At 40.7% G+C, this 25,478-nt stretch overlaps 1 protein-coding gene across 1 annotated transcript; it reads right to left on the bottom strand.

Moving 5' to 3' along the window:
• Window positions 1-213: 213 nt before the first annotated feature.
• On the bottom strand, window positions 214-23,773 carry cdh10a (cadherin 10, type 2a (T2-cadherin)). Its single transcript, XM_041960934.1, has 11 exons — window positions 23,564-23,773; window positions 15,484-15,778; window positions 13,404-13,523; window positions 9,062-9,229; window positions 8,762-8,943; window positions 7,617-7,870; window positions 6,473-6,609; window positions 6,240-6,361; window positions 5,439-5,547; window positions 4,267-4,518; window positions 214-940 (listed from the first exon to the last, which is right to left on the bottom strand). Exons 1-11 carry the CDS (start codon window positions 23,771-23,773, stop codon window positions 450-452), a joined length of 2,340 nt encoding a protein of 779 aa, XP_041816868.1. The 3' UTR covers window positions 214-449.
• Between the last annotated feature and the right edge of the window lie 1,705 nt (window positions 23,774-25,478).

The following is a 25,478-nucleotide window of genomic DNA, read 5'->3' as shown; positions in this document are numbered from 1 at the left end:
ACAATACTACTATCTCTCAGGTCAATTACAAAACACATTGTCCACACCATTGTTCACAAAAAATCCTAAAATTCAAAGGCATCTTTACTGATTATGACCAAAAACAGTAAAACTTTGAGAATTATACCGTATCTCCATTAATGAGAAAACTCAACTCAGTTCAAGTCTTAATTTCCATTTCAGCACCCACGAGAGGATTGCAGGACTTCTTGTTTGAATGCGTGTTGGTGCACTCGTGTGTATGAGAATCAAATAGACTACTAGTTAACTAGCTAACTAGCTAGCAAACTAGACGGATAAACAGATAGATAGCTTGATAGATAGGTAGACAGACAGTCAACTAGCTGACTAGCTAACTAACTAGACAAATAGCTGTCTGGCTAGCTAGCTAGATAAACAGACAGAAAAAATGGGCTTGGAAAGAAAAAGAGAGACTTCGATGGCTCGGTCTAGGTCTCTCTGTCAGGGCTCTTCCCTATGTACATCTCGGCCAGCTTTTTGAATTGTGGTCCCCAGTTGCTGAGGTAATCGTAGTCATGGTCCCCCTCAGTGGCAGCAGACTCCAATGAACTGAGGGATTCTGCCAGTGACCCACTGCCCTCATAAGCATACGTGGCCAGGGAGTCATAGGGGGGCGCTGTGGGATCTGAATCGTTCTCCTGGAGCCTCCCGTTAATGAAGTCTCTGACATCCGTGTTATCCTTTATAGGTGATGTCCTCCGAAAGGGAAACAGCATTTCGGGTATGATGTCCCTGCGCAGCTTGTTAGCATCCATCACCTCTGGGTTGCGCAGCGTGCCGATATCAAAGGCCTGAGTGTCCTCCTCTCCGCCCCCTTCATCGTTGTAGCTGACAACGTTGTCTCTGACATCCTCTTTGGAGATGATCAGAGGCTCCTTCTTCCTCTGTCTCCTCAGGGCAGCAAACAGCACCACGATCACTACACAAAAACAGTGGGAATACGGAGAGAGAAAGCTCAGCACAAGATGTGTGCCTCCTAACATGTGTCATGCATTAAAGAGCACAGGGGAGCAAAAGCACAGAGGGGAGACACATTTGCTACCAGTGATAAATCCCCAACACTGCCTCAGGCATTCACCTCCTATTATTAAAGATTCAGTGAAAAAGCTTCTTCTTCCCTTTTCCCTTGAACGGCACATTCACTGTATAAAATGCACAGTAGTTGGAGGATCCTTTTTTTTTTTTTTTTTGTCTCCAGCACACAGCCTCATATCTCATCTTCTTCATTCTTTTCCAGCAGTAAAAGACAATGAGAGATTGCAGAGTGAGCATGTTTCCAGAGAGCGGCACTGTGTGGTGGCAAGTTTTTAAATAAACCCGTAATTCTTCAGAAACAAGTGGAAGCAAACTCTCATTTAGGACAAGCACAAATCCTGCTTCACCTGTGCTGCTTTCCTCCTCCATCCTTTCCCTTTTTTGTCCTATCAGCAGGCACTGTAGTTGTCTACTTGCCTCCCACCTGGGTGTTAATTACAATGCCTTCAACATGGGTTGGACGGGGGTGGAGGTGGCTGTTTATAAAGGTTCTTTACGAACATTTGTGACTGAGCAGTGCCATGTTTTTAGACAGCGCGGAGGGCTGAAATGAGCAAGACCAGATAGGGCGAGCCGTTCCAGCTCAGCGCCTGCCTGTCGGAGTCAAGCAGAGGTGAATGAGACAGTCTGTCAAGGGGGTTCAAGCGCGAAAAGCGTCAGATAATGAGCAGATGTCATGATATTTTGCTCAAGAGGAGAGCACGGAGTTTAACCTTCAGTACACTCGATATGTGAGAAAAGATCTGCCCACCGCCAGACCCAGAATTTAAAATTTGGAGTTAAAACAAGCAGATGGAAGGAAAGCTGGTCAATACTAATTTACTCATATCACTAGTTCAGTCAGGGTGCAGATCAAATAGCACACCGAACTTGAAAACAAGAGATCATGACAGGAGGAAGAGGGTTCAAATTCATCGCATGGAAAGGGTAAGAGGCTCGTGCAGGCATTCATGAACTTGCTTTTGTTGAATTTTTTTTTAATCGCCTTGCCCTCATTCTACATTCACGTCTAGTGAGTCAAAAAAAGCTCTTCACTACGCTTCGCGAAGCAAGGTGAGGTTCAAATGACAGTTGAAACCCATTACTTATATCCAGTATATGCTCTCGACCATAAGCATGGCACAGTTCTGCTTTTTGCAGGATAAAATGATGGGCGCCGTTGCTGTTGTGCCCCGTGTGCTCTTACATACTGCATTAGATCACGAGGAGTGCTGAAGTGGTGCTTTAGGATGTCAGGAATGTAATGTCTACCTATTTGACCCGTTTTTTTTTTTTTTTTTTTCCAAGTGGGTTTGTTTGCTAATGAATGGAGCCTGGAACCACAGTTAGGACTGTTTTTTTCTGAGGGATAACTGCCACATATGACACAATATGCAAAGTAACCTGCCTTTGGTTGAGCTTGCTTTAATTACTAATTATCGCTTACATATTCAAAGAGAGATTTTGCAGCAGGCCGTGTTATTGTTGACAGATTTCTGCGGTGTCCTTGATGCTGCTGGTTTGACATACTGACAGAATTGGTCGTTTGTTTAAATGCATTAAATGGCTTATTTTCATGTTTTCTTGATGAGCAGCCTCGTGATCATCTGAATACGTTACTGTTACATGACGTGTTTGTAGTTCCTGGAGAAGACATCAGGGTGGATGGTTGGGCGTACAAAGTGTGGAGTGTGTCTGTCTGTGGTCTACTAAGAGTCAATGCAGTTTCCTTTCAATCATTTCCCATGACAATAATATTTGATTAATCTTAAGCAAACAGTTTGAGTCCTCATATGACTCTTCTTATTTTTCCAGCATCAAATGTCAAGAGCTAGCATTACAAAGACAAGCATCAGCTTCTGCTTCCCTTTTTCAGCTTTTATCAAGCGTGTACTGCACAGCCGTTCATTGTACAGTAGGCTGAATCATTTCTGTGCATTACTTCAAATACTATAAGATTATGCATTTTGTGGGCTTCCTCTATCAGCAGTTATTAATGTGTCACAGCAATGGTTTTAATATATTAAGATCTTATGGCCAGAGTTGGGACTCCAAGCTCACAAGTCATGTCTTCTTTGTAGTGATAGACCTTATTAGAGCAGAAATATCACTAGATTTATTTTCCACTCTATGTGGAAACTCAGCAGCACACACTTGAGTAAAGCAACTCACTTTCGGCCTTGTTATTGGCTTTAGCACCCTGAATTGGCTGCAGCATCAGGCGTGTGAAAGTAAGACCTGCCTTGAGTGCTAATTTAGCATATTTTTTGTGTATCATGTGTCGACACTATGTACTATGAAAACTATGAAAAAAAAAAGCACCTCATTTACATGGTCTCCTGCATGGGTCATGGACTGGTGAAGACTTTTTCACATGAGTCATGGAGCTTTAGCCTCAATCTTCAGCTGTCAAGTGAATGTCTAAGAACTTGAGATGGAGTTTTCAACTAACTCAAGGCGTGAAATAGCCAGGTAGCTACGGCAGATACAGCAACAGAGACGATTCTTTAACACACTCATTGTCAGTGCAATGTAGTGAAATTAAACCCATCCATGAGAAGCAGCAGGCAGCCACTGGGACAGACTCCGGCTCTGAGCCAGTGTCCAGACAACATGCATACATCCACACAGAAAGGACTCAAACCCAGGGCCTTCTGGCTGTGAGGCGACAGCGCTAAAACTGAGCCATCGTGCTGTGGGTGACCGTGCATGACAGTTGTCATTTCAGCCAGCAGAATCGATGGTTGCTGGCTAGACGTGCAACGCCTGCTTTTGTTAACTTCTGTGTCACTTCTGTTTTTCAAAAATAACTAGAAATTTCAAAATGTGCCACCATTATCACAGCAAACAACACATGTGCTTTGCTAGAATGAAGAATTTAGGCATAGCAGCAGTAATGAAGGAGGGTGGTATAAAGCATAAAGAATACAGTGTATTGAATAGATTCCACAGCCATGCAAAGCCAGTTGTGATTTTTGATGATGCGTGATATAAATGAAAAATACTTGAATAAAATAAATTAGTTACTTTAAGCAGGAACTGCAACCATGGCTGAACAAACATCACAAGAATGACACGACAGTAGGGGCTGCTCAATTATGGCAAAAATCAGTAACACGATTATTTTGCTTAGTTATTCTTTGACTTTGGACGAACTTGAACTTTTTCCAGTGGATTTCCTTGAACTTCATATATAAAACAAATAACATATTCAAGCACGAGGGGACTTACTGAGGAGAATGATGACACAGAGCAGTATGGCCACCAGAGCTCCAGTGGTGAGGCCATCTGAGAAGGGCAGGACCTCGGGGTTACATGACTGCATGTTTCCACGGCTGTCGCAAGCACACACGCGCACGATCAGCGTGCTGGTGCTGCTCTGAATCGGGTAGTCGTTGTCTGAGATCACTACAGGCAGGAAGTACATGCTCATCTCGCGCCGGCTGAAGCCGCCCCTCCGAGTCAGGATATTGGCAGTGTTATCTGTGGAAAGAAGCAAATAGACATGGCGAGGAGATGTTTTACTTTACTAAATGATCTTGGAGGAAAGAATTGCAATCTTTATTTCTTTTCCTTTGTTGCCTTGGACAGACAACAGGTAATAACTTTGTTGGAATTACTGGCATCTTGGGTCTAAATAGTAATTAAAACACTTAAGCATATCATTTAGAACCTGCGTTATTTGCTCGAACACTATAGTCTTCAGAAATAGATTCAAACACAACTTAATTAATAATCATATAGTGGTCCTCATTCGAAAAGGACAAAAGTGTGGCCACAGTTTCCTGCAAAACCAATTAAAGTCCAAAGTCTGGTTGTTAAAATTCTACTTTGCAGTCTCTGCTGCGGTCTTTTTATTCTGTCTGCTGCAATACATCCCAGTAGTTGAAGAGCTTTGGTGAATATTTACTCAGCATCAATTCTTAAACTGGGACTAGGCACACAGAAGGACATGTACTAAACAGAAAGAAAACATACAAATCCAGCATTTGTCCAAATTGTTACTGCAAGGTTGCTGAGCTACCACCGCATTTCTCTGTCCCTCAGAAGGGTGGTTTGAGAAAAACAACGTGAGCGTTACCACTGTTTTTAGCCACAGATATTTTCATTGTGTGACAAAGAAACCAAAGTCTGTCTGTAAGACAATGCAGGAAAGATGTGGGATGACAGCCCGACAGCTGACTTTCACAATGCCTCTTCTGCAAATGAAAATATGACAAACAACTCTAGACAATAAAAACTTTCCAAAAAGTCAATCAAAAGACGACGATTACACAATGGAAATTCAGATTTTTTTCTTGTCAAATGTATTTTATATATTCAAACCCGAATCAACCCAGACTGAAATCTTAAGACTTACAACTTTGAAGTTTTAATATGAAATACAGATAGAAGCATCTTACCTTCCCTGTCTACGATCGTGAAGTTCGGGTTGGTGGCACTTATGCTAAAGACAAACTTGTGTCCAACAAGGGGCTCATCTGTGTCAACAGCACTTATCGTCTGGATCAGCTGCAAAGAATAGAACAAAGTTTGTGAAAACACATGAAAAGCTTGTGATTCTTCTTAGCGAGGGAATCTAAACACATCTAACCTTCAACGCATGGCAGCAGGCGAGCAGTCTTATCAACTATTTTTGATTACATTCAAAACTTATGCATTTTTAATGCTTATAGTTTCCTGCATTGCAAATGAAGACTGCACCTTGGAGACTCACTGTTGTAAAAAAAAGAAATAAAGAAAAATAATAATAATGATAATCACTGAGAATAAACTGGGGCCAATCAGACACATAGTAGACTAATCTGCAATTAGTGAGGAGTGTTGAGATAATTAACAGATTTGCTGTCTCTTGAAAACCAAGACGATAAACACATGTGGCTGACTGTCCCCCAACACAGATCTGTCAGTGTGCATCATGCACATGGAGGAAGCCATGTGGATGCAGACGCTCCTTCAAGCAACTTAACTTTGCAGATACATTGCTGCGTCTTTGCAATGTGCACAAAATTACAACTAGCATAAACACTGTATACAGCAGTCAGCCTGTAATCCCACAGTCACGGTTTGATAGTTCAGCAACATTATGAGTAACAGTCTAAGTAGACATGTCAACACTAAATACATCTGAACCTGTACAGAAGCATTAGCCAAACACATCCTTCTTTCAGTATTTCATATATAAAACGATGAATTTTCAGCACCTGTCCTGCTTTAACATTCTCACAGACAAATGTGTCGTAGGACATTGCAAACTCAGGGGCGTTGTCATTGACATCCAACACCTTGATGAACACTGGCACTCGAGTTGTCTGACGGGGGTTATCTGAAGTAGAGAGATACAAAAATAACATAGATTAAAAATAAAATAAAATCACTGTGGCAGTTGTCAGCAAACTACAGCATTACAATTTTCATAAGAAGTTGAAACAATTACTTATTTCAGTGGCCACCACAGAGATGTTGTGCCATTTGGACATTTCTCTGTCCAGAGCTTTCAGTGTTGTGATGGTGCCATTCACAGAATCGATGTTGAACAGCCTCTCTAGATCCGTATGCCGGTCGATGGAGTATCTGAAAGAGTGACACGCAAACAGGTTAGTGCTAATCCAAACAAAAATAAGAATAACACTCCTTTAACTGAGAACACCTGTAAGTCTCTACAGCATTTGCATTGCTCAGAATGTGTCATTTCTCATAAAATAAAGTGCAGTTGTGATCCTTTCTACATGCACAGATCTGTCTTCATAAGACAAACACGCTGAAGTACTTCTCTACTTGACAAAATGTGTTTTACACAACACATCACTTGTTTCCAAAAAAGGAATATATTCCACACTCTACGTTGTCAGAAGATGATACATCTGTCCTCGTGCCTGCTCATTTGTCATAGACAACTTTCATCCTTCCACTGAAATTTGAATATGCAACACAGTGCGGCATGTGGCATGCGCCGGGAGTGGCATATCTTGTGTCAGCGGTGAGCAGGCGCCATATGCGTGGAACGGTGGCACCGAGCCGTGTGAATCGATACAGCAAATTAGGCTCTTTCACTTTGACTTTGTGCGGCGCCACAGAGGGCTTACATAATTCTGGGAAATAAACAGTGTCTGTATTCACTTCACAGGGCCGCCTCCATCTTCCACTGGGAAATGACCAGGAGGGAACCATGAATAATATCCTTTTCAACCCCCCCTCCACACTGACACATGGCTAGGCTGATGGATTAGATTTAGCCAAGTGGGAACATTTCCATCCTCCCGCTAAAAAAACTGATGAGAGGACACTTTGTGTTTCTACCATGTGTTGCTTCTTTTCTCATTGATTTTATAGGAGCATAATTAAAGCTGAAACAATGAGCGTTGAAATTGCAAGAATAAAGCAGCACACCCGATTGGTTGATGAGGAAATCTTTACTTGACAGGTCATTGATTCATTCCTTAATTTACTTAATTGTGAGTGCTTCATTCCCAAAGAGAATGAGTTTGTTGTGAGGAGGTTGGGGTGGGATGTGGCGTTTGGCTCTGACAGTCTGGCCCTGTCTAAGGTCGAAACACTTCTCGCTGTGTCCTGTGGCATACTTGACTGGCTTGTTGTCGGCGTCGGGGTCCCTGGCCGACACCACGCCGACGAAGCTGCCAGCAGCCGTGTCCTCGTGCACCTCGATGATGTAAGGGTTCCTGGTGAAAACAGGAGGCTCATCCACATCCTCCACCGTTACCTTGACCGTGGCGTAGTCTTTGAATTGCAAACCATGGATGAACCTCGCGTCTAAGTATGTGTTTTTCACCTCCACTCTGAACTCATAGTCCCTCTTACTTTCGTAATCCAGTGCCTGGAGATGAAAGAGCATCAGAAGTCAAGCTGTAGACTTTTCCATAAAAAACAGTCCGCCTCCAGGATTTTGATAGGCAATTCATTGCATTTCATTTGTCTTCCTTTATCTTATTCATACTCTAAATTCTAGCTTACAAATCCAAGTGCGGAATACTGATCTGGGAGATCCTAGGGGAAACTAAGAAGAGTTTCTAGCAAAAGACAGCTTTATATTATTCATTTCACAGGCTTAGGGTATCTGATTGTACACCAGTTCAAAAATAAATTCTAGCATATGTCTTTCTTACATGAATAAATGTTATCAGGGGGCTGTTTCTAAGCTGAAACTGCACTGTTCTGCCTTTCCATTGAAGTTAAACGTACATGTTAAGACGAGATAAAAAGGCAGCAGCTCAAGTTTTTATTTAAATTAAAACATACACTGAAACTTTAGGAATCAAGAGAAACTCCTACAGGTTAAAGGATTAAACTGCTTTTTTAAAGAAATAATGACAGCAGGTTTGTCTGGGCATTATCATGGATGTCATTCAAAGAGGAGCATATTTCCTCATTTGCATTTTGTCGTATTTTTCATGCAGGGGTAAAAATGAAACGTCCAGGTTTTACTTGATGTATAAGCTAAAATATATTTAAAGCAGCACTTTCTTCAACACAGGGAGGTGGCTCATTTCAGCTCTATGAAAAGATGTCAGTTGTTTCGTGAAGTGTTTTGTCTGATTGCACAGCCATTATCAATCAACTAATGGTTACGTGACTGCTAACGCTGGCTGTATTTGGTGCTTTGGTGCTTTTTGCAGTCTACAAAGCATAGCTCAGTAAAGTACATAAAAGGAGACTGTGTGGCTCGTACAGTAAAAGAAAAGGCAAATGAGGAACAAAAATAAGCTACCTTTTTGATTATGATGACTCCCTCCTGTGTGGTTTGATCGGTGATAATGTTGAACATGTCGTGACCACCGACGATACTGTACTCCATCTCAGCATTGCGCCCAACGTCTGGATCATCAGCCTTAATTCGGCCAATGGCACCTCCGATCTCTGTGGACTCCACAGCAGTCACTCGAAAGGAATCTGCGCAGGACAGGGAATTAAACAAATTCATTGTGTGTGCATTCGTCCTTACCTCAGAGATCTGGGACTCAAGTTCACTCATGTTTAGAAAGGATTTCAGGGAGAAATGCCCTCTTACGGTTAGCAAAGCGTGGCGGACTGTCGTTCACATCGGAGAGGGTGATGCTGACCGTCGTGGTTCCTGAGAGCCCGCCCATCTGTCCAGCCATGTCTTTGGCCTGGATCACGACCTGGTAGTTTTCCTTGACTTCTCTGTCCATGCCAGGCAGGGCTGTCTTGATGGTGCCTGAAAAATAACAGTTATTTTCACTGATTGATTTTGCCAATTTACAGGAAAACTCCACTTTGGGAAATTATCTGTTTTTCTGCAAGTGAGATAAGATCAGTTCAATCTCTGTACTCAATCCTGTTTCTTAGAACATTAAATTTATATACTGTTAATTTGGTTTGCCATGTCTTGAGGGGAAAATGTGATTGTTGCTTGGTTAATTTTACCAGGCAATGTTTTGAGTGTCAGAAGTGCTACATTATGGACCACATGCAAGCCATAGGAGCTGGTTGGTGTGGGTGGGTGAACAAAGAGCATGACTTTGACATGCTGCATGTGGTTTCTGGAGTGATTTCCTCACTCCAGAAATATCTAACTTGCATATCTTGTTAGCTCGGTACCTAGTCGCTAATGCATCCAAGGGTCAGCTTGTTATTGATTCAAGGTTCAGAGTCCCCGAATGTATGAAACTGGCAACTTGAAGATGAAGACTAGATTTCTCAGGTTCTGGATGCAAACAGAGCCAGCTGTTGTTAGTTGTTGGAAGAGATTCATTGCCTATGCAGTACGTGAAACCACATTGCCCTTTCTCATTTTTTTCATGTTAAATAAACACATCCAACATGTACATAAGACAGCTGGAAGTTGTTGGAATGGATAGAGCAAGGCTATCTGTTTCTCTCTGCTTCCAGCTAACAATGTCACAGAGCTTTGTGCTCTGCACTGAGCACCCAGAGATTAAACTGAGGCTGATCATCACATCTACTTCTTGGGAAGACAGCAAATAAGCACACTTTCCGAAGTGTCAGATATTACTTCAGCCTATTTTAGGACGTGTTGCACAGAAAGAATCTGAATAATGGCTTAGAACGGGTTTGCCTTTGAAGCTTTAATGAGTCTAAGACAAAGTAGATGGTCCGTTGATAAATGCTTTCTTAAATGATAAGTACAAAGAATACATTTACACATGACCGAATAAAAGGGAATTGCACCACACAAACTAGTCCTAACAAAGAGCGTAGTTGTCAATAATTACTTAGATTTACACCAGCTGAACAGCTACCAATCCAATTTACCTGCTACAGCAATAAAAACATACAAGCGACTTGACAAACGAAATGGAAAAGGACACATTTGCCATCAGCAGGTAATACATGCTGCAACCGCTACACCCACTCGATCGTTATGCCGATGTGGATTTCTGTGCCCGTTGTCGATACGTGCGGAGATAATTCTGATTACACTTGATTTTGCCACTGGCTCGATACAGAATGTACTCTGAGGCACATGTTAAGGTCACATGTCCCCTGTTTGCAGAGCCATTATTAGAGGGGCTTTTGCACCATGACTACACATCAGTAACAACATCAAACTACCATCCAGAGTACAAGTGAGACAGAGTAGTTGGTGGAAAGTGTGTTCACATTATTCGCTTCTTAAAAGACACTGTGTTGTTTGTGTCAAAAGGGAATTGTTGCGAGAATACTATGTACTTTTCATGATTGATTCCAAAAAAACATATACCATATTTTCTGCACTATAAGGCGCACCTAAAAGCCTTTAAATTTCTCAAAAACCGACAGTGTGCCTTATAATCCGATGGACCTTTTATATGGATCAATACTGGTTAATTATGGCTTTCGTAGTCAGGGGGCGTGGCGGAAGTAACAACGGTAAATGTGTAAAGGGCATTCCACTCTGTGCGTGCGGTCATGCTTTTACTGGCGCGTGCAGTCAGCTGTCACCTGAACAATAAAATGACTATTTCACTGAACAATGAAAAAAAAAAGAATATATGCTAAATTATGGGCAAGTAAAATATTAATCAAATGTGGTTAATGTGATTTCTGCTCCTGAACCTCAGCGCACGGCGTCTGCACATCATCGCTGTGCGCCGTCACCTGCATCTTTACGCAGGATCGTAAACTGTCATCTGTGAGCGCGCGCGGTGTTTGTTTCAAAACGAACAAACTAAAATAAAATACATTTTAAATAAATGCTCATTAATTATTTTCAGGAGCCGCATCAGAGGGATGAAAGAGCTGCATGCGGCTCCAGAGCCGCGGGTTGCCGACCCCTGATCTAGTGGATGCATAACGCAACCCCAGACACCACAGTACGGTAGTTTCTTTCTATGCGCCTTATAATGCGATGCGCCCTATATATGAAAAAGGTTTTAAAATAGGCCATTCATTGAAGGTGCGCCTTATAATCCGGTGCGCCTTATAAAATTACCCCATATACTGTATTTAATGCATTGATTTGTTTCCTGAAGATTGAAAAAAAACGATCCATGATTAAAGGATGGTGAACTAGACTTTTGCTTTGAATTTGATGATTGAAAAAAAGAGACAAATATGTACTGTGTGGAACTTGCCTGCCAGTTGCTGTCAAGGTCTTGAAGTGACCACATATCCAAACGTATCTAAAAGGGCTTTTTTTGCTCATGTAAAATAATGTCTTAGAAATGGTACACTTTTTTTGTGGATGTGTAGTTTACCATAGCAACGCAAACTTTTGTTTCACTACTTTTGTGGACTAATTACTCCACTTTTTCCTCATCAAAAACCTTTTATCTGTGCAGCCACTTCCCTTATAATGAACAAAATGTAAAAAAAAAACCAAAAAAAAAAAAAACAAACCTTGCCCTTCCCTTTGGGGAGCCAGCTATTGAAGAGAACAGAGACATCCATAGACGGATGCAGATGGAGCAATGATTGAAGCATACGTCATAAAAAAACACATTTGGCATAAAAATATAATTCATCAGACAGAAGAATAAGAATAAAGAAAAAAATATATAATAAAAAACAAAACAAAATTGGAACAATATAGTTTCAATAAATTCCATATTTCACATTTGATTCATTTGGCAGCACTATTTGTAATTTATGAACCTACAGTATGTATCAGTTGTTTAAATGTCCACACACGAGGCTTCAGTTCCTCTTATAGCTTCATGATTTCGAGGTTGATTTTAAGACTGACTGAGGACCAGCTTCTGGTTCACTAGGAGAGAGGATTATGGAGGTTCTTGTGTAAGCCTGCTGACCCGTGGAGTATCGTCTTGTGAGCTGGCGTCTTGGCTATTCATCTGACTGGATGGCTGGATTCCAGACCCCCAGGCTGATTGACAGGCTGGTAGACTGGCTCTCTGGCACAGTGGCTGCAGGGCTGGGTGTCTGACATTGGCTGATGGTCTTCAGAGCATGATGACCGGTCAATAACTTAAACTGCAGGGGAAGCCTCCTCACTTACATCCTGTGTTTGACCTGGGGAAGTCCTCTGTCGTCTGGCTTTTTAGGTCACTCCTCTTCCTCTTCACCTCTCACACTTCAGGAACTTAAATTTCTTTGTAATTCATGGCTGTAGTTATTTTTTGCCATTCCTCAAGCTCCCTCCCTCTGTTGAAGATGCTGTTATTGAACTTTAAGTCAAGCTGTGATTTATTTTCTTTCACAAGACTGGAGGACTGTGCTTGTCCTCCACTGTGTCACCCTTAAATATCAGAAACCACATGCATGCATGCTATCTGCAAGGGTTTTGGAAATCAGTTAACAAGGGGTAGAGTGTAACTGCAAACTACATCTCTAATTTTTGCTCTCTATTTTGTCAGAAGGGGCGATCAAACTTTTTAGATCAAGATGGTGTTAATCGACGGCTTGGCGGCACTAATGTTTCTCAAACAATTATTGTAACAACATGACTAAATATATAAAAAAGATAACTTACCTTTAAGAGCAAATCAGAAGGTCATGCTTGTAAGCACTGTCGCTTGGTAACCGATTTACCCCAACTGAATTCTCTACCAGCCAAACCATAACTCACGTTTGACTGGTGCAACCCCATTTAGTAGCTCATAAGTTTAAAACCTGCTAGTAGTTTCAATGAACTAATGAAGGTTGTTAAGCACAGACTAATGAAGGACTTACAAACAGGAGATTCCAGGTCTTAATATCAGGTAATAGATACATTATTCAGCCAAAACAAGCCAGTTTTAGGGAATTTGAAATTTCACCTTCCAGTGTCATATCACTGATGTGTTGTTAAAGGTAATTTACTGTGTTAGTGAAGTAATATTTTCAGCATTGTAAAGATGAACAGCACTGACAAGCAGATAAAACACAGAGCGGAGCAAGAGATCTGTTCACACACTTGCATGACATTAGAAATCCTGCTGGGTTTGGCTTACCATTTTCTGAATCCACGGAGAAATAGGGTTGTCCCTGTAGGATGCTGTATACAAGCTTGGCACTGTTTCCATACGTTTGATCATCAGCGTCAGTGGCAGTTACAGTGGCAACAGATGTACCTGCAAAAAGAGCACGCACGTCAAGTTTAATGCCAAATGTGATGCAATACATACTGAGTTAGAACGTAATCAAGTAACTAACTCAACATATATTTTTTTTTTATCTTCTTTCTGTTTACATGGAAGGAATTTGCTGTAAACATAACTGCACTTTTCAGCATTACAGTCAGTCATATTGATTAATCTTAAATTTTGATTTCAAACAACAGAGCAAATCAGCTGGCTCCAAAAAAGGAGCAGTCAGCCAGTCAGGACCATAGCGTTAGTCATGACCGTGATTAATCTCTTGTGTAATAGTTGATGGATTTCTGAAAAAATAATATCATCAAGACTTTAGGTAAAGATTTCTCTATCCTTAAGTTATATGGAAGCTGGAAAATATGTGTCTGTGCAGACTCTGTGGAACAAAACATGAGGCGTAGCTGATTTAACACGAATCAGTTTTGAAAATCATTCAGCCAGAGCTGCCTTTGGCTCGCCAAGGTCATATTATAGATGCACTTTTTCTCCTGACCTCTGTTGTCAGAGCTAGAAGTGCAGCAACACAAGGTACATACTGACAGGCTTCTACTGAGGAGCGAGAATAAAATTACTGTGCTTATGGACAGTGTATTTGTCTGCATGTGCTTAGGGACACTGTGTTTGTGTAAGCATGTGCTTATGGAAGCTATTTCTATGTATTTGCTCATTTGACAGTGCCTTTCACATTTCCATCCGAGAGTAGATGCAGCAACCTGTGCTGAAAGTGTTATTTTCAATATGAAACAGTGTCACCTACATATCACTAAAATCCAACCACAGGGACCCTGGACACACATTACACGCAATCCCCCGCAATCAAGCGATAGGTGCTTAAATATGTACCATTTGTGCTCTAAATGACTAAGAATAGTAAAATGAATAAATATGTAAGCTTAGGCAAAGCTCACTTCCTTCTAGATATCCTGTCATTGAGTCACTTCCATATTAAGTCCTGCATAATCCGCCCAAGCGTTTCAATAACACCACACTGCAAATACTGTCCTTGGCATTCAGGAGACCTCTGCCGTGTCCTGTTTGGGTCTGACTGTCTCCGTGCATACTAATGAACCCTTGAACATCTGTCCCACTTAGTCCAAGCACTGATAGCATAAAAAGGAGCTGCTGATTTTTCATGGCTGGCTGGCTTGATTAACCAGTGTGTTCAGTCTGAACATATAAGGCAGTTTATTAGGCCGGAGACGAGTAGTGATGACCCCGACCCACCTTTTGCCAGTATCCATGCAGCTGAGAAATCTAAGAGCAGTGCATTATGAATTTCAATTAGGCCATTGTTATTTGTCACCAATAGACAATTGGGTTTTGATTTACCCTTGATTGCTCCTGTGTATTAATTTGCAGTTGCGTAATTGAGGATTGATTTCAAGTTGCATGCATTATTTTCATAAGCTTTGTTTATATTCATGCCAATTGGTTTATTTATATTACTTGAATGGAATGAAGTGGAGTGCAATGAAGCAAATCTTTAATTGGAAAGACTGTGACAATCTAAACTTTCAATATTTCTATTGCCTATTAAAATTGGCAAATGACATGACTTGTTATGAATGCCCAATGAGCCTGACCAAGCAAATAACAATCACAATTAAAAAGTAACTTTGAAGAATTGAGTGGGGCGTCACAATGAGCCATTTAGATGAACAACAGTGTTCAGTGTTTGGGTTTTTCTTCATTTCCTGAATTGTGTTTCTTACAAACTTATATTAATAATGTCATTTTTTAAATCAATTTTTAACTGAATGAAGTATGCAACAACAACACAAATAATAATAATAATAAAAAACTTGCTTGAAAAATCACTGAAACAATGAACAAATTATCAAAATAGTGGCTGATTCATTCTTGTTGATCGAACAATTTCTTAATTAGAGTCCATTCAGCTCTTTAAATAAAGCACAAAGAAAACACATCCTTAACTTACCAACTTCAGACATTTCAGGGACACTCGCGAAGTAGATCTCCTTTGCAAACTTTGGCGCGTTGTCATTGATGTCGTGAATTTTAATGTTAAATTCGGTATCGGGCTCCAGCTCCGCGTTGGTGTTCCTATCCAACACCTTTGCATTCAGTGTGTACATAGCTTTCTCCTCCCTGTCCAGCCTCTTGGTGGCGTGAATATCCCCAGACTTCTCATCAATCAGGAACAGGGTGCCTGCCCCGTCTCCGGTCAGAACGTACTTCACATTGCCGTCACCTTTGTCCATGTTGGAGTGCAGCTGAAAAAAGGAGAGGCACATTGTATGCATTCAGAGACAAACTTGTTCTAATTAGGGGTATTGCACACTCTTCTGTCATGCACTTCAGGCTGACAAAGTCTTGCCATTTTTTATGTAACCAGTGGCAACAGTACATAGCTGTTTAAAGTTAAATTCTACAGAAAGCCAAGAAAGAAAGAAAAGAAGGTTATCCAGAATATTTACAAGTCCTAATCATTGCCCTTGAGCGTCTCTTCACACAATAACAAATCCGTGCCTCCCTTGTTGCTCACATCACGTCTGTTTGCAATACTGGGTGCTGTTCTTGACTGTGGATGAAAAATGTTAACAACACACATGAAATGAAATAGAATAAAATAAAATCAAAGAAAGCCCAGCCATGGATCTCCCAATTTAGGATTATTCCCAAGGGTCTTTTGTCTGTAGGCATTACAGAGAGAAATGTGCTTTCTCCACATATCTCCAATTTTAGCTTTATGCCCTGGTTGCCAATTCTCTCTCTTTATTATTATTATTATTTTTTAATATATTTACAGACACCCGTGCCAGGTTATGTTTGTTAGCTTGTAACTCCCTACTGTCCTAACATACATCTTAGGTTAGCCAGTTATTTTTGCTGTTTCCTCTTGGAACCCTGGGATATGAAATTATAATTGACTCGACTGGCCTTGTGTTTTGCTCCGGGTGGTTAAGACATTCAAGTACCAAATGTATCAATGCATGCCCTCATAGACTCTCAAGACTGAGGCCGTTTGTATTTTACATCCTCAATTTTATTTACTCAACATGCAGTGGTAACATTTGATATTAAGGTACAGGCTTTACAGTGCCCTTGTTTTAATAAATAGCAATTTAGTACATTTATATCTATATATTTATGTGTTTTACAAAGTTAGGAAAGCAGTGTTTAAGTATAATCTGATATTGTTTTATAACAAAAGGATGATATCCAAAGATCAGGTATTGGCATCAGAGCTGAAGAACTCAGATCAGTGCATCCCTACCTATTTCTGGGGGTGACTGTTATTCGGGGTTGCTCAGGTTATTCAGACCGTAATTCACAGACAACAACTTCCTTACTTAGTATCAATAAGCAGTAATTAGGAGGTTATTGCGGGAAAGCTCTTGAGGGCCTAGTAGTAGAATATGATTATGTACAGTAACATATTAATAAGTGAATTTGCGTACCTTAATATAAAGTGTTACCATGCAGTAAATAGAGAAAGTCCTCTCTACAGGAGTTCCTTGGTAATGAATGCACGCTGTTTGACCAAGGGGACTGCAGTTTCATTTGCACCAAAGTCTGGATGTATAAAAACTATGTGACACTGAAATAATGGTGTAAAACCACTGAGGAATCAGTTTGAGTCTCAGAACAGAACATTGCCAGTGTCAAGTGTGACATACTCCATTAGTTCAGATCAAATTAGTCTTAGATTTTTCTTCCAAATTGCGCCTTTGAAAAATGATGAAAACCTGACCTACAGCATCAATTGCTAAAATTAGTCACCTCTGACCTATCCATCACCTTGAAGCTGCTCCAAGCGTCATGGAAGAGTAATGGTGGCATTCTGTGACAGACACTTGATTCAAGCTCATTACTGTACTGGATCTGTCAGCAGATATATTTAGAGCACTATCTCATGGGTTCACATTTTAAATGACATGTAGTTAGGGACACAGAATGTACGTCAGTAACTTATTAATATTAATGTCTGCATGCTGTGAGGAAACTAATTATTTTTTCCCGCAGTTGGAGGAGTGATGTCAACAGTGCAACTTTGAATGGAAATCAGAAACATATTGCCACAGTGCTAGCTATTCAGAATTTAAAAAAAAAGGGGTGGGGGGCATATGTGGAAACAAGATGCTGTCAAGTTCAAATGAACGATGTGCGCAGTATTTAGGGTTGTGTTTGAAAATGTTTTCATGCAGATGAACTCCATTACCCAAAGTCTATTAAAGAGTGAGTATCACTCAGCTTGAATTTCACGTATATTTGTGTTCCGGGACAATCTATTCATTGTTTGTGAATATAAATTCTCTCCCAAGCTGTAAACCAGTGAACCAAGAATTTATGACATGTTGTGGATGTGAAGGCTGCTCCTGCTATTGACTATGAAGGAGAGTGTTTGTGTGAATTTGTGCATTCAAATGGGCTTTGTATCTGCGGTATGCACATTTGCTCCCCTGGAAAAACAGTCTTGTACTGCCACAGTCACCTTTTCCCTCCTTTGAAATTCATCATCTGTGTAGTGGTATATTGGCTGCAGGAGACATGAGGACATGCTCACTAAGCAACGCTGAACTACTCTGTGACATAAGAACATATTTCATTACTGATATTCAGAACTGTTGCCATTCAAACACACCTCTATGCTTCCAGGGTAGTAATTAGGCCAATGCAATTTCAGACTGTGTGAGACCACAGGCAGTGCGTTTTTTCAGATCTTTTGATTGTATTCTCTGGAAGTTTTTCATCTGATTATTACCATATTTCCAGTCTTGGTTGTTAATCCTGCAAAAAGCAACCTGAGAAGCAAAAACAACAAACAACTAGCCATCAAAGCAGCGTGTACCCTATGCAGCCAAGCTGTCTACAGGATAATAGGAATTTTACAGTCTTTGCAGAACCACGTGGTATGTATTTTACATATTTCCCTCAGTCGACATGGGAGCATGGAAGCCTTAACCTCATGCTTTTTTGCTAATTATTGGATGTCTACATAACGTCAGCTTCCAAATCACATGGGTAAATAGATCTTCTCCCCACGGTCGTATGGATTTCTTTCTGAGTGATAGTACCATTAAGGAGGGGGTTTGCAGAAGTGAGCAATGTTTTACTGTGTTATTATGAGATAACAAGCCATCTAAAAATAACAGTGGTTCTGTACATCTAAATTGGCGAGGCACTGTGCCAGCAGCATATAGGCTCAAGGTTTGATTTCTGCAGGGACATCCCAGAGAAGCAGTATAATTTAATGTATACAGTGCAGCAAGGCTGTACTGAAAGCTTCTATTGAGGGTTTCATATGAAGCTTGTAATAATGTATGACTTCATCACCCTTAAAAAAATCCTCAAACTAAGTCCTCAGTTTGAGTATTGGATTACATGTTTTACTCTTCTTTTATTAAATCAGTTTTCTTCAATGAATATCAGTTTCGTCCACATAAGTGCTTGTTTGCATTCAATAAATTTCGTCTTTTGGACATAACACACTCAAGTTATTGGAAATTTAACCACACAAGTCAGAAACAACCCTACACAGTCACCACTGGAATCCAATTCTCTGCAAGTGTGCAGAAACACCAGGTTTAGACAAAATGAATGGACATGCAAAAATATATGAAATCAAATGTTGATTTGGAATTTGCATATGAATGTTATGAATGACAGTGCAGTGATTTTAAGTGTAGAAACCAAGCTGAATAGATTTGTATTGTCATATGACGTGAGTTTGTATACACTGTAGTGCACTAAACTCTGCATCTAATATGTAGTGTAAACCTATTATATCTAGCAGAGCTGGGAAAAACAGCATTGATACTCTTGACAAAGTGCGGCACAAAGTGTCTTCACACAGCCTTAACAAAATCAAATGTTAGCACTACCACACTATATTTGCAGGGATTTAGTGGCTCTCCTTTCAAGGCCTTGCAGCACAAACACAGCCTTTTCAAGGCCGTACAACAGAAGCACAGAAGAGAGCCTTGATGAGTTAAATCGCCTTGCACAAACACTGAGGAATTGTCAGTAAAGCAGCAAAATCATTGGCAATTCTTGTCAGGTCTCTGGTAAGCATTGCTCAGTGCTGCAAAGAGGAGATAGCAAAATAGAGCACAGAACGGATACAGAATAATTACTCTTCCTCCCTCTGTCTCTTAAGACATAGGCAAAAAATTGTTACGACTGGAACACTGTACTATAATGTATATTACGCATGTTAAAGTTACAGCTTACAGTATCTCTCGTGTACTTTGTATTTTTTCATTCCTCATACAAGTTCTGCAAAAATCTTGCAAATCTGCATCAAGCAAGGCCTTGCAAAATCTCAAGGGTACTTATTGGCAAAATATTAGCACAACAAAGTGAGCTACCTTGAATATTCAAATTTTGGGCAGCGCATTTTCTATACAAGACAATAGAGTGTACCAGGAATTTAATAGGATTTTGCTCACTTCAAACACGCCACTCAAATGCTCCAAAATCCAAAGTTTGCTGTTGTATTGCTCAGCATTGCGAGTGTTCACACTTCACAGCCCTGCTTAAGAAGTAGGGCACCACAGCTGCACACAGTGAGCGCTCACACTCATTAATGGCCCCGTGAAAGTCAGTTAAAATGAGATTTGAGGGTGTTACGCTTGATACATGCACAGCCACGGCATGGTGTATTTACAGTCATAAAATATACTATGCCTCTTTTCAGCATTGACAATTGCTGCTGAGGAAGTGCTCAAAACCTTACTTTTACTAATGCAGTTCTTTTTTCTTATGATTCTGTGAGGTATCAGTCAGCACCACTCGGTTTGTCAGCTTCAAAGCAGCGTGTCTTCTGAACACCTTGATAAGCAATATAAGATGCATTTATTATATGGTGCAGTTGCGGCAGTACACTCCTGCATTCCCAGTAGTTTGTTCCTTCCTTTTCAGCGAAGGAGTGAGCTATGCAAGAGTGGGACTGTTCTTTACATCAAATTTGATTGCCGTAATCAAGAAATCAACTTCAAGTGACAGTTGGTGAGTGTGTGTGGGCTGATTGGAGAGGTTTGATTGAATGTGAAATAAACAAGGTCTCTCACAGTGCACTGCAAAGGCCATTAAATAATCTTTATGAGGACGACCATCAAGGCTTTGATGGCTCTGTGCTGGGCATGAAAGTGCTTTTTGCATTTGGTCTTGCTTCTACATCTATTTTTCTCTCCCTCTGCCTCTCTGATCTATTTGTCTCTCTCTTTCTGTTTGTCCCTTTATCTGTCTTTCAATCTCTTGTTCTGTCTCTTTCTTGATATCTATTAGTCTGTCTGTCTTTTGCTCTGTGCTTCAGTTTATCTGGCTCTTTTTTTTCTACCCATTCTATCTGTCTATCGCTAGATCTATAGCGGCTGCAACTACTGATCATATGTTGCCGTTTGATCTGTTAACTGTTTTGTCTACAAAATGTCACAGAATAGCAAAACATGCTCATTACATTTCTTACAGACAAAGGTGATGTCTTCAAATTTCTTGTTTTTTTTTTTCTGACCCACAGTCAACAATCCAAAGATGCCAATGACAAGTAACACATCTTAACTTTTCTTAATTTTTGCATTTTTACTAGGAAACGGTTAATCAGTTATTAAAATGGTTGATTCATTTTCCATAGGGCTGCAAGTAATGATTGTTTTCATTACTGATAAACCGATGATTATTTTCTCAATTATCAATTAACCCTTTGGTTGATGAAATGTAAAGACAAAAAAGTGAACAAAATGACCCGATAGCAGCGGTAGTATCTTCAGTTTGCTTGGTTTGTCTGTCCGATCGTCTTAATCCTTAAGACATTCAGTTTACTGTCATATATGACAAAAACAGCAAAGCATCATAACTGAGAAGCTGGACACAGAGAATGTTTGGCAATTTTGCAGGAAAAATGACTGGAGTGGTTATCAAATTAACTGCATATGAGTTGCTTTATTGAGTGTTCATTGCAGCTTTGCTTGTTTTCTAGATATCTGTACATCCCATGTTCTCTTTGGATGTATTTATCTATCCTTTAAGATGTTTTCTGTGTATCTGTCTCTGTTGTCATCATAGTCTCTCTCTTTCTATCTAAAACTCAAAGGTTAAGCTGATGGAATTAGTGACACCGATCACCCTAGCTTCTTCTCTAAAGCAGAGCGGCAGAATGTCGTTGTCCTATTTTTTCCCCTCAGTAATTTATTACAGCCTCATGTTTTTCTGACACTTGAAATACTCAACGATATTGGACACAGGAAGAGTGGCGAACTAGTGAATGTGATGCTGTCATGCCGCAGAAGTTGAGTGCCAGAAAGCATCAAAGAGCCGAGAAGAAAGCCACATCGCGCCAATCGCTGACATATCAAGGGATGGCCCCATTTATAGCTAGCATTTGCTTTGCTACTTCATCACATAACACACCAAGGTGAATATCATTGGCCTTCTTGATTGATATGTTTTCTTCTTCCTCCTCCTTTCTCTCCCTATTCCATTTATTTTTGCTGTTTCTTTCTCTTCGCCACATCAGGATGACGGTTTCTGCAAAGGAAGTTGTCATATCCCCCTACTCAACCTTGCACAAGACACTTGTTTACTCCGGAGAATGAGGTGTGTGATGAAAGCCAGCTTCCTCTGAGAAAATTGGCTGTCGACAGTCACCTCATTTCCCTCCCTCGAGTTGATAACTGTAGCGTTCCCCATCACACCTGTCGTTATAGTGCTAGCACGGGTGAGCTGACAAGAACCTCTCTGATCTGGGAGGGTGGGGAGGAGGAGCATTGTCCCAAAACTCTCCCTTTTTTGTGATTCTTAGGAGAAAAGTGTCTGGAAGAGCTGTGGTTTCTGAATTTGGTCACAAACCACTTTTTAAACACCTGAGTCTGATACTCGAGTCTGTTTTGATTCGGGCTTGTCTGGGTCTCGAGCTGATAGAGGTTATTACATTTACACTGTAAATATACATAGTAAAGAAGAGCTCCTACAAATACATTTAAATGCATGTTTGGTTCTAAGAAACACATCGTTTTGAAGGCTCGAGTTTGGCATTTTGACCGTAACCGTTTTATTGTTTTGGAGCCAGAAGTGACCAAATTTGGAGGAGAGGGTGGAGTTGGGGAGGATAAGCATTGCTATGCCTCAATCCTGATTGGATCTGACTGAGAAACTGAGGACAGTTGTCAGTCACAAGGTAGCCAAGTGCTAAAGCACACCATGCTTTACAGGACCAGGATTTACAAACCGAACATCACGCTGGATGGAAGCAGACTTGAAACTAGCGACTGAGACCATGAATTAAAAGCAGTAGGATCATTTTCTCATAAGCTTTTGAATATTCCGGCTTCTTTTTACAGCCAGTGGAGTCGCCCCCTGCTGGCCATAACAAAGAATGCAGGTTTGTGGCCTTGGCTTCCCTTTTCAGACCCCAGACAGTCGTAGTGAGCACTTTGTGAAGGTGGTAGAGTAGTGCCAGAGTGATTTCAATTACTGTGAAATAGGGGTTTTTGGGGTCCGTCGTGTGTTACAGTGACCCTTTACCACCTAGTGGGATCACTTTGGAGGAAAGAAAAGTTGAAGTCTATTTTCTATTACGGCCCTGGTTTTGATAAGGACTTCCCAACAGCTCGCTTGGATCATGACTCATGTACCCTTGGTATTATTGACTTATGTAAGCAGTGATTACGAGGCTTGTCTGACGAAAAATGACTCTATATAAAGTGCAGAAAAAACCCACATGTTATTGTTTTTGGTTAACAACAACAATATTCTTATTGCATTGATGATATCTGCCAACAAGGAATAAATGGAACTGTGATTTTAGATATGATAGTATGTTTTCCACTGAACGAACAACTTGATTAAAAAGTACTGTTCAAAAGAACTGTGGAGGACTGGAGGCAAAGGGAGCGGTTCCTGTGCACTTGCCGTGGATCTGATAGCTCCAGTTAACTGTGCCTGTAAGAGCCAGATTTCTGGCAGCCCATTTGTCTTCAGCCAATTACATCAAACACTACTTCAACAAGCTAAACCTTCTATAATTAGTCCGCAGACAATGTGTTTGGACACGTTACCTTGCCGACATATTGATGGTCATTTCCTGTGTATTCCTCGAGCAGAAAGAATTGATTCCACATCCATCCACGTTTGGACCGCTGAAGAATCCTCCCATCACTGTCTGGCATCCCAAACAGATTCCCAATATTCCCAGGCGTGAAAGGCAGGGCAGTGCTGGGCCACAGGATAGAGAGCATCAGGAGGAGTATAACCTGATTGGTTATCATGGTATCCAATCAGCTGGGAAATGTCCTGGATGACTTCTGAATTATGGTAATAAGCTTCTGATAGGATGAACACTGGAAGGCAGTGTCATCAGAACAGACATTGTATTCCTCTCTTTGATGTCCTTCAGATCCCTGTGAAAAGAGGAAACTTCAGTCAAGAAGCACTTTCATGACACTTATGTATTTTATTTATTTATTTATTTTTTACAATAGGCTTTAAATCCTAGTAGGGTAGAAGAACCACTGAGACAGCATGCGGAGTACAATAGGGCAACGCTCGTGAACACAAAAACTCATTTTGCTATGCTACGTCTCTTTCAATTTGTGCTTTGCAAGGGCAGCAGCTGATTGTGCAATCAGGAAACAGGGACTCCTTCTGTGTGAACAGAAAAAAAAAAAGGCTGTCAAAAATGTATTTAAATTAACTGGCTGTAACATGATAGAAATTGATAAAATAACAACATTCTAAAGCTATTCAACCCAAATTTAGAAAACTTATGTGGATATATTCTTTTAGAAAATTGTAAATGATCTGATAATAAGAAAATATGCAAAACCAGCGCAAAAGGAGTCACAAGACAAACTTATACAGAAGTGACTAAGACTGAAAGAAACGAAAAAGCCCCTGTAATGTAAACGTGTCGCTAAAAGGCTGCAGTCATCATAGTGCATCTTTGTAATGTCAAAATTCAAATGAAGTTTAATCAGTGCAGCTACAACTCCCCGCCATGTCTCCTCCTTCACCTAGGAGTGAGCCGCACTCCATTCGTCATAAGTCGCATTACTGATGATACGCAAACAATGCGTCGCAGCCAGTGAGCATGTTTGAATAGCGTGATACGAGCGCCTCGCGCAGCAGAATGCTTCTGACATGAGGCAAAGGCACCACTGTGAAACACCCCTGCTTCAACACCACAGAACAACCTGCAGCACTCTATGTGGAGACGAATTGTCTTGTTGAAATGTGTCTTTTTCACCCCCCCCCATCGGAAAAAAAGAAAACATGCTTTACTCAAATTGGTCTGTGCACTGATGATCTCCATGTATATATCACGCTTGGTGCTTTGTGCTGTGATATAAGCATTTTATGTTGCTGGTAGTCTTCTTCCAATACTTCGCTAAAGGCTGTGTCCCCACCAGGACTCATCCTGAGAGGTAATTTAGGTATGCATGTATAATTTATGCTCTTTTGGAAGTTAATCCTGATAAATCTGGCCTCTCTTTCTAATACAGCCCATTTAGTAGGTTTCCCGTATTAAGGCTATCCTGACAAGCATTCACTGTGCACCTCAGGGAAAGGCACAATCTAGTTTAGCAATTCTTCTGCTTTTGTTCAGCGCTCTTAAATAAGGACCGTAGTGTCAGTGGAGGCATTCACTATGAACAAATTAGTATTATGGCTCCACTGATTAATGTGAAGTACAGAATTTAAATGAATGTATTTCTTTGAACAGAAAATCAAATAGCCAAGCTAACGAGATCACAACGTAAAGCATCGCTCATTCTGCTCATTCTTAGTCACTCAGACAGTTGAACCTAATTGGATCTGTTAAATCAGCAATAATATCCGAATAACACCCAACTTCAGAATACTTTTGGCCTGAGGTGATGGGAGTTTGTTGTGGATGAGCGTTGCCATTGAGGCTTAAAACATTCAGAGACAGGACAGATCTTGGTCCAGCGACAGCGGCGTGGTAGAACTGAA

This window comes from Chelmon rostratus, chromosome 20 (assembly GCF_017976325.1).
Source record: "Chelmon rostratus isolate fCheRos1 chromosome 20, fCheRos1.pri, whole genome shotgun sequence".
Taxonomy (NCBI): Eukaryota; Metazoa; Chordata; class Actinopteri; order Chaetodontiformes; family Chaetodontidae; genus Chelmon; species Chelmon rostratus.
This window is presented reverse-complemented; position numbering and strand designations above follow the sequence as displayed.

Coding starts and splice junctions, on each gene's coding strand:
- cdh10a (XM_041960934.1), bottom strand. CDS start 23,773: ATGATAACCAATCAGGTTATACTCCTCCTGATGCTCTCTATCCTGTGG. Junction 6,362..6,472: donor TGTGGTGGCCACTGAAATAA/GTAATTGTTTCA, acceptor TCTCTACTTCAG/ATAACCCCCGTCAGACAACT. Junction 941..4,266: donor CTGTGTCATCATTCTCCTCA/GTAAGTCCCCTC, acceptor GTTTTTGTGTAG/TGATCGTGGTGCTGTTTGCT.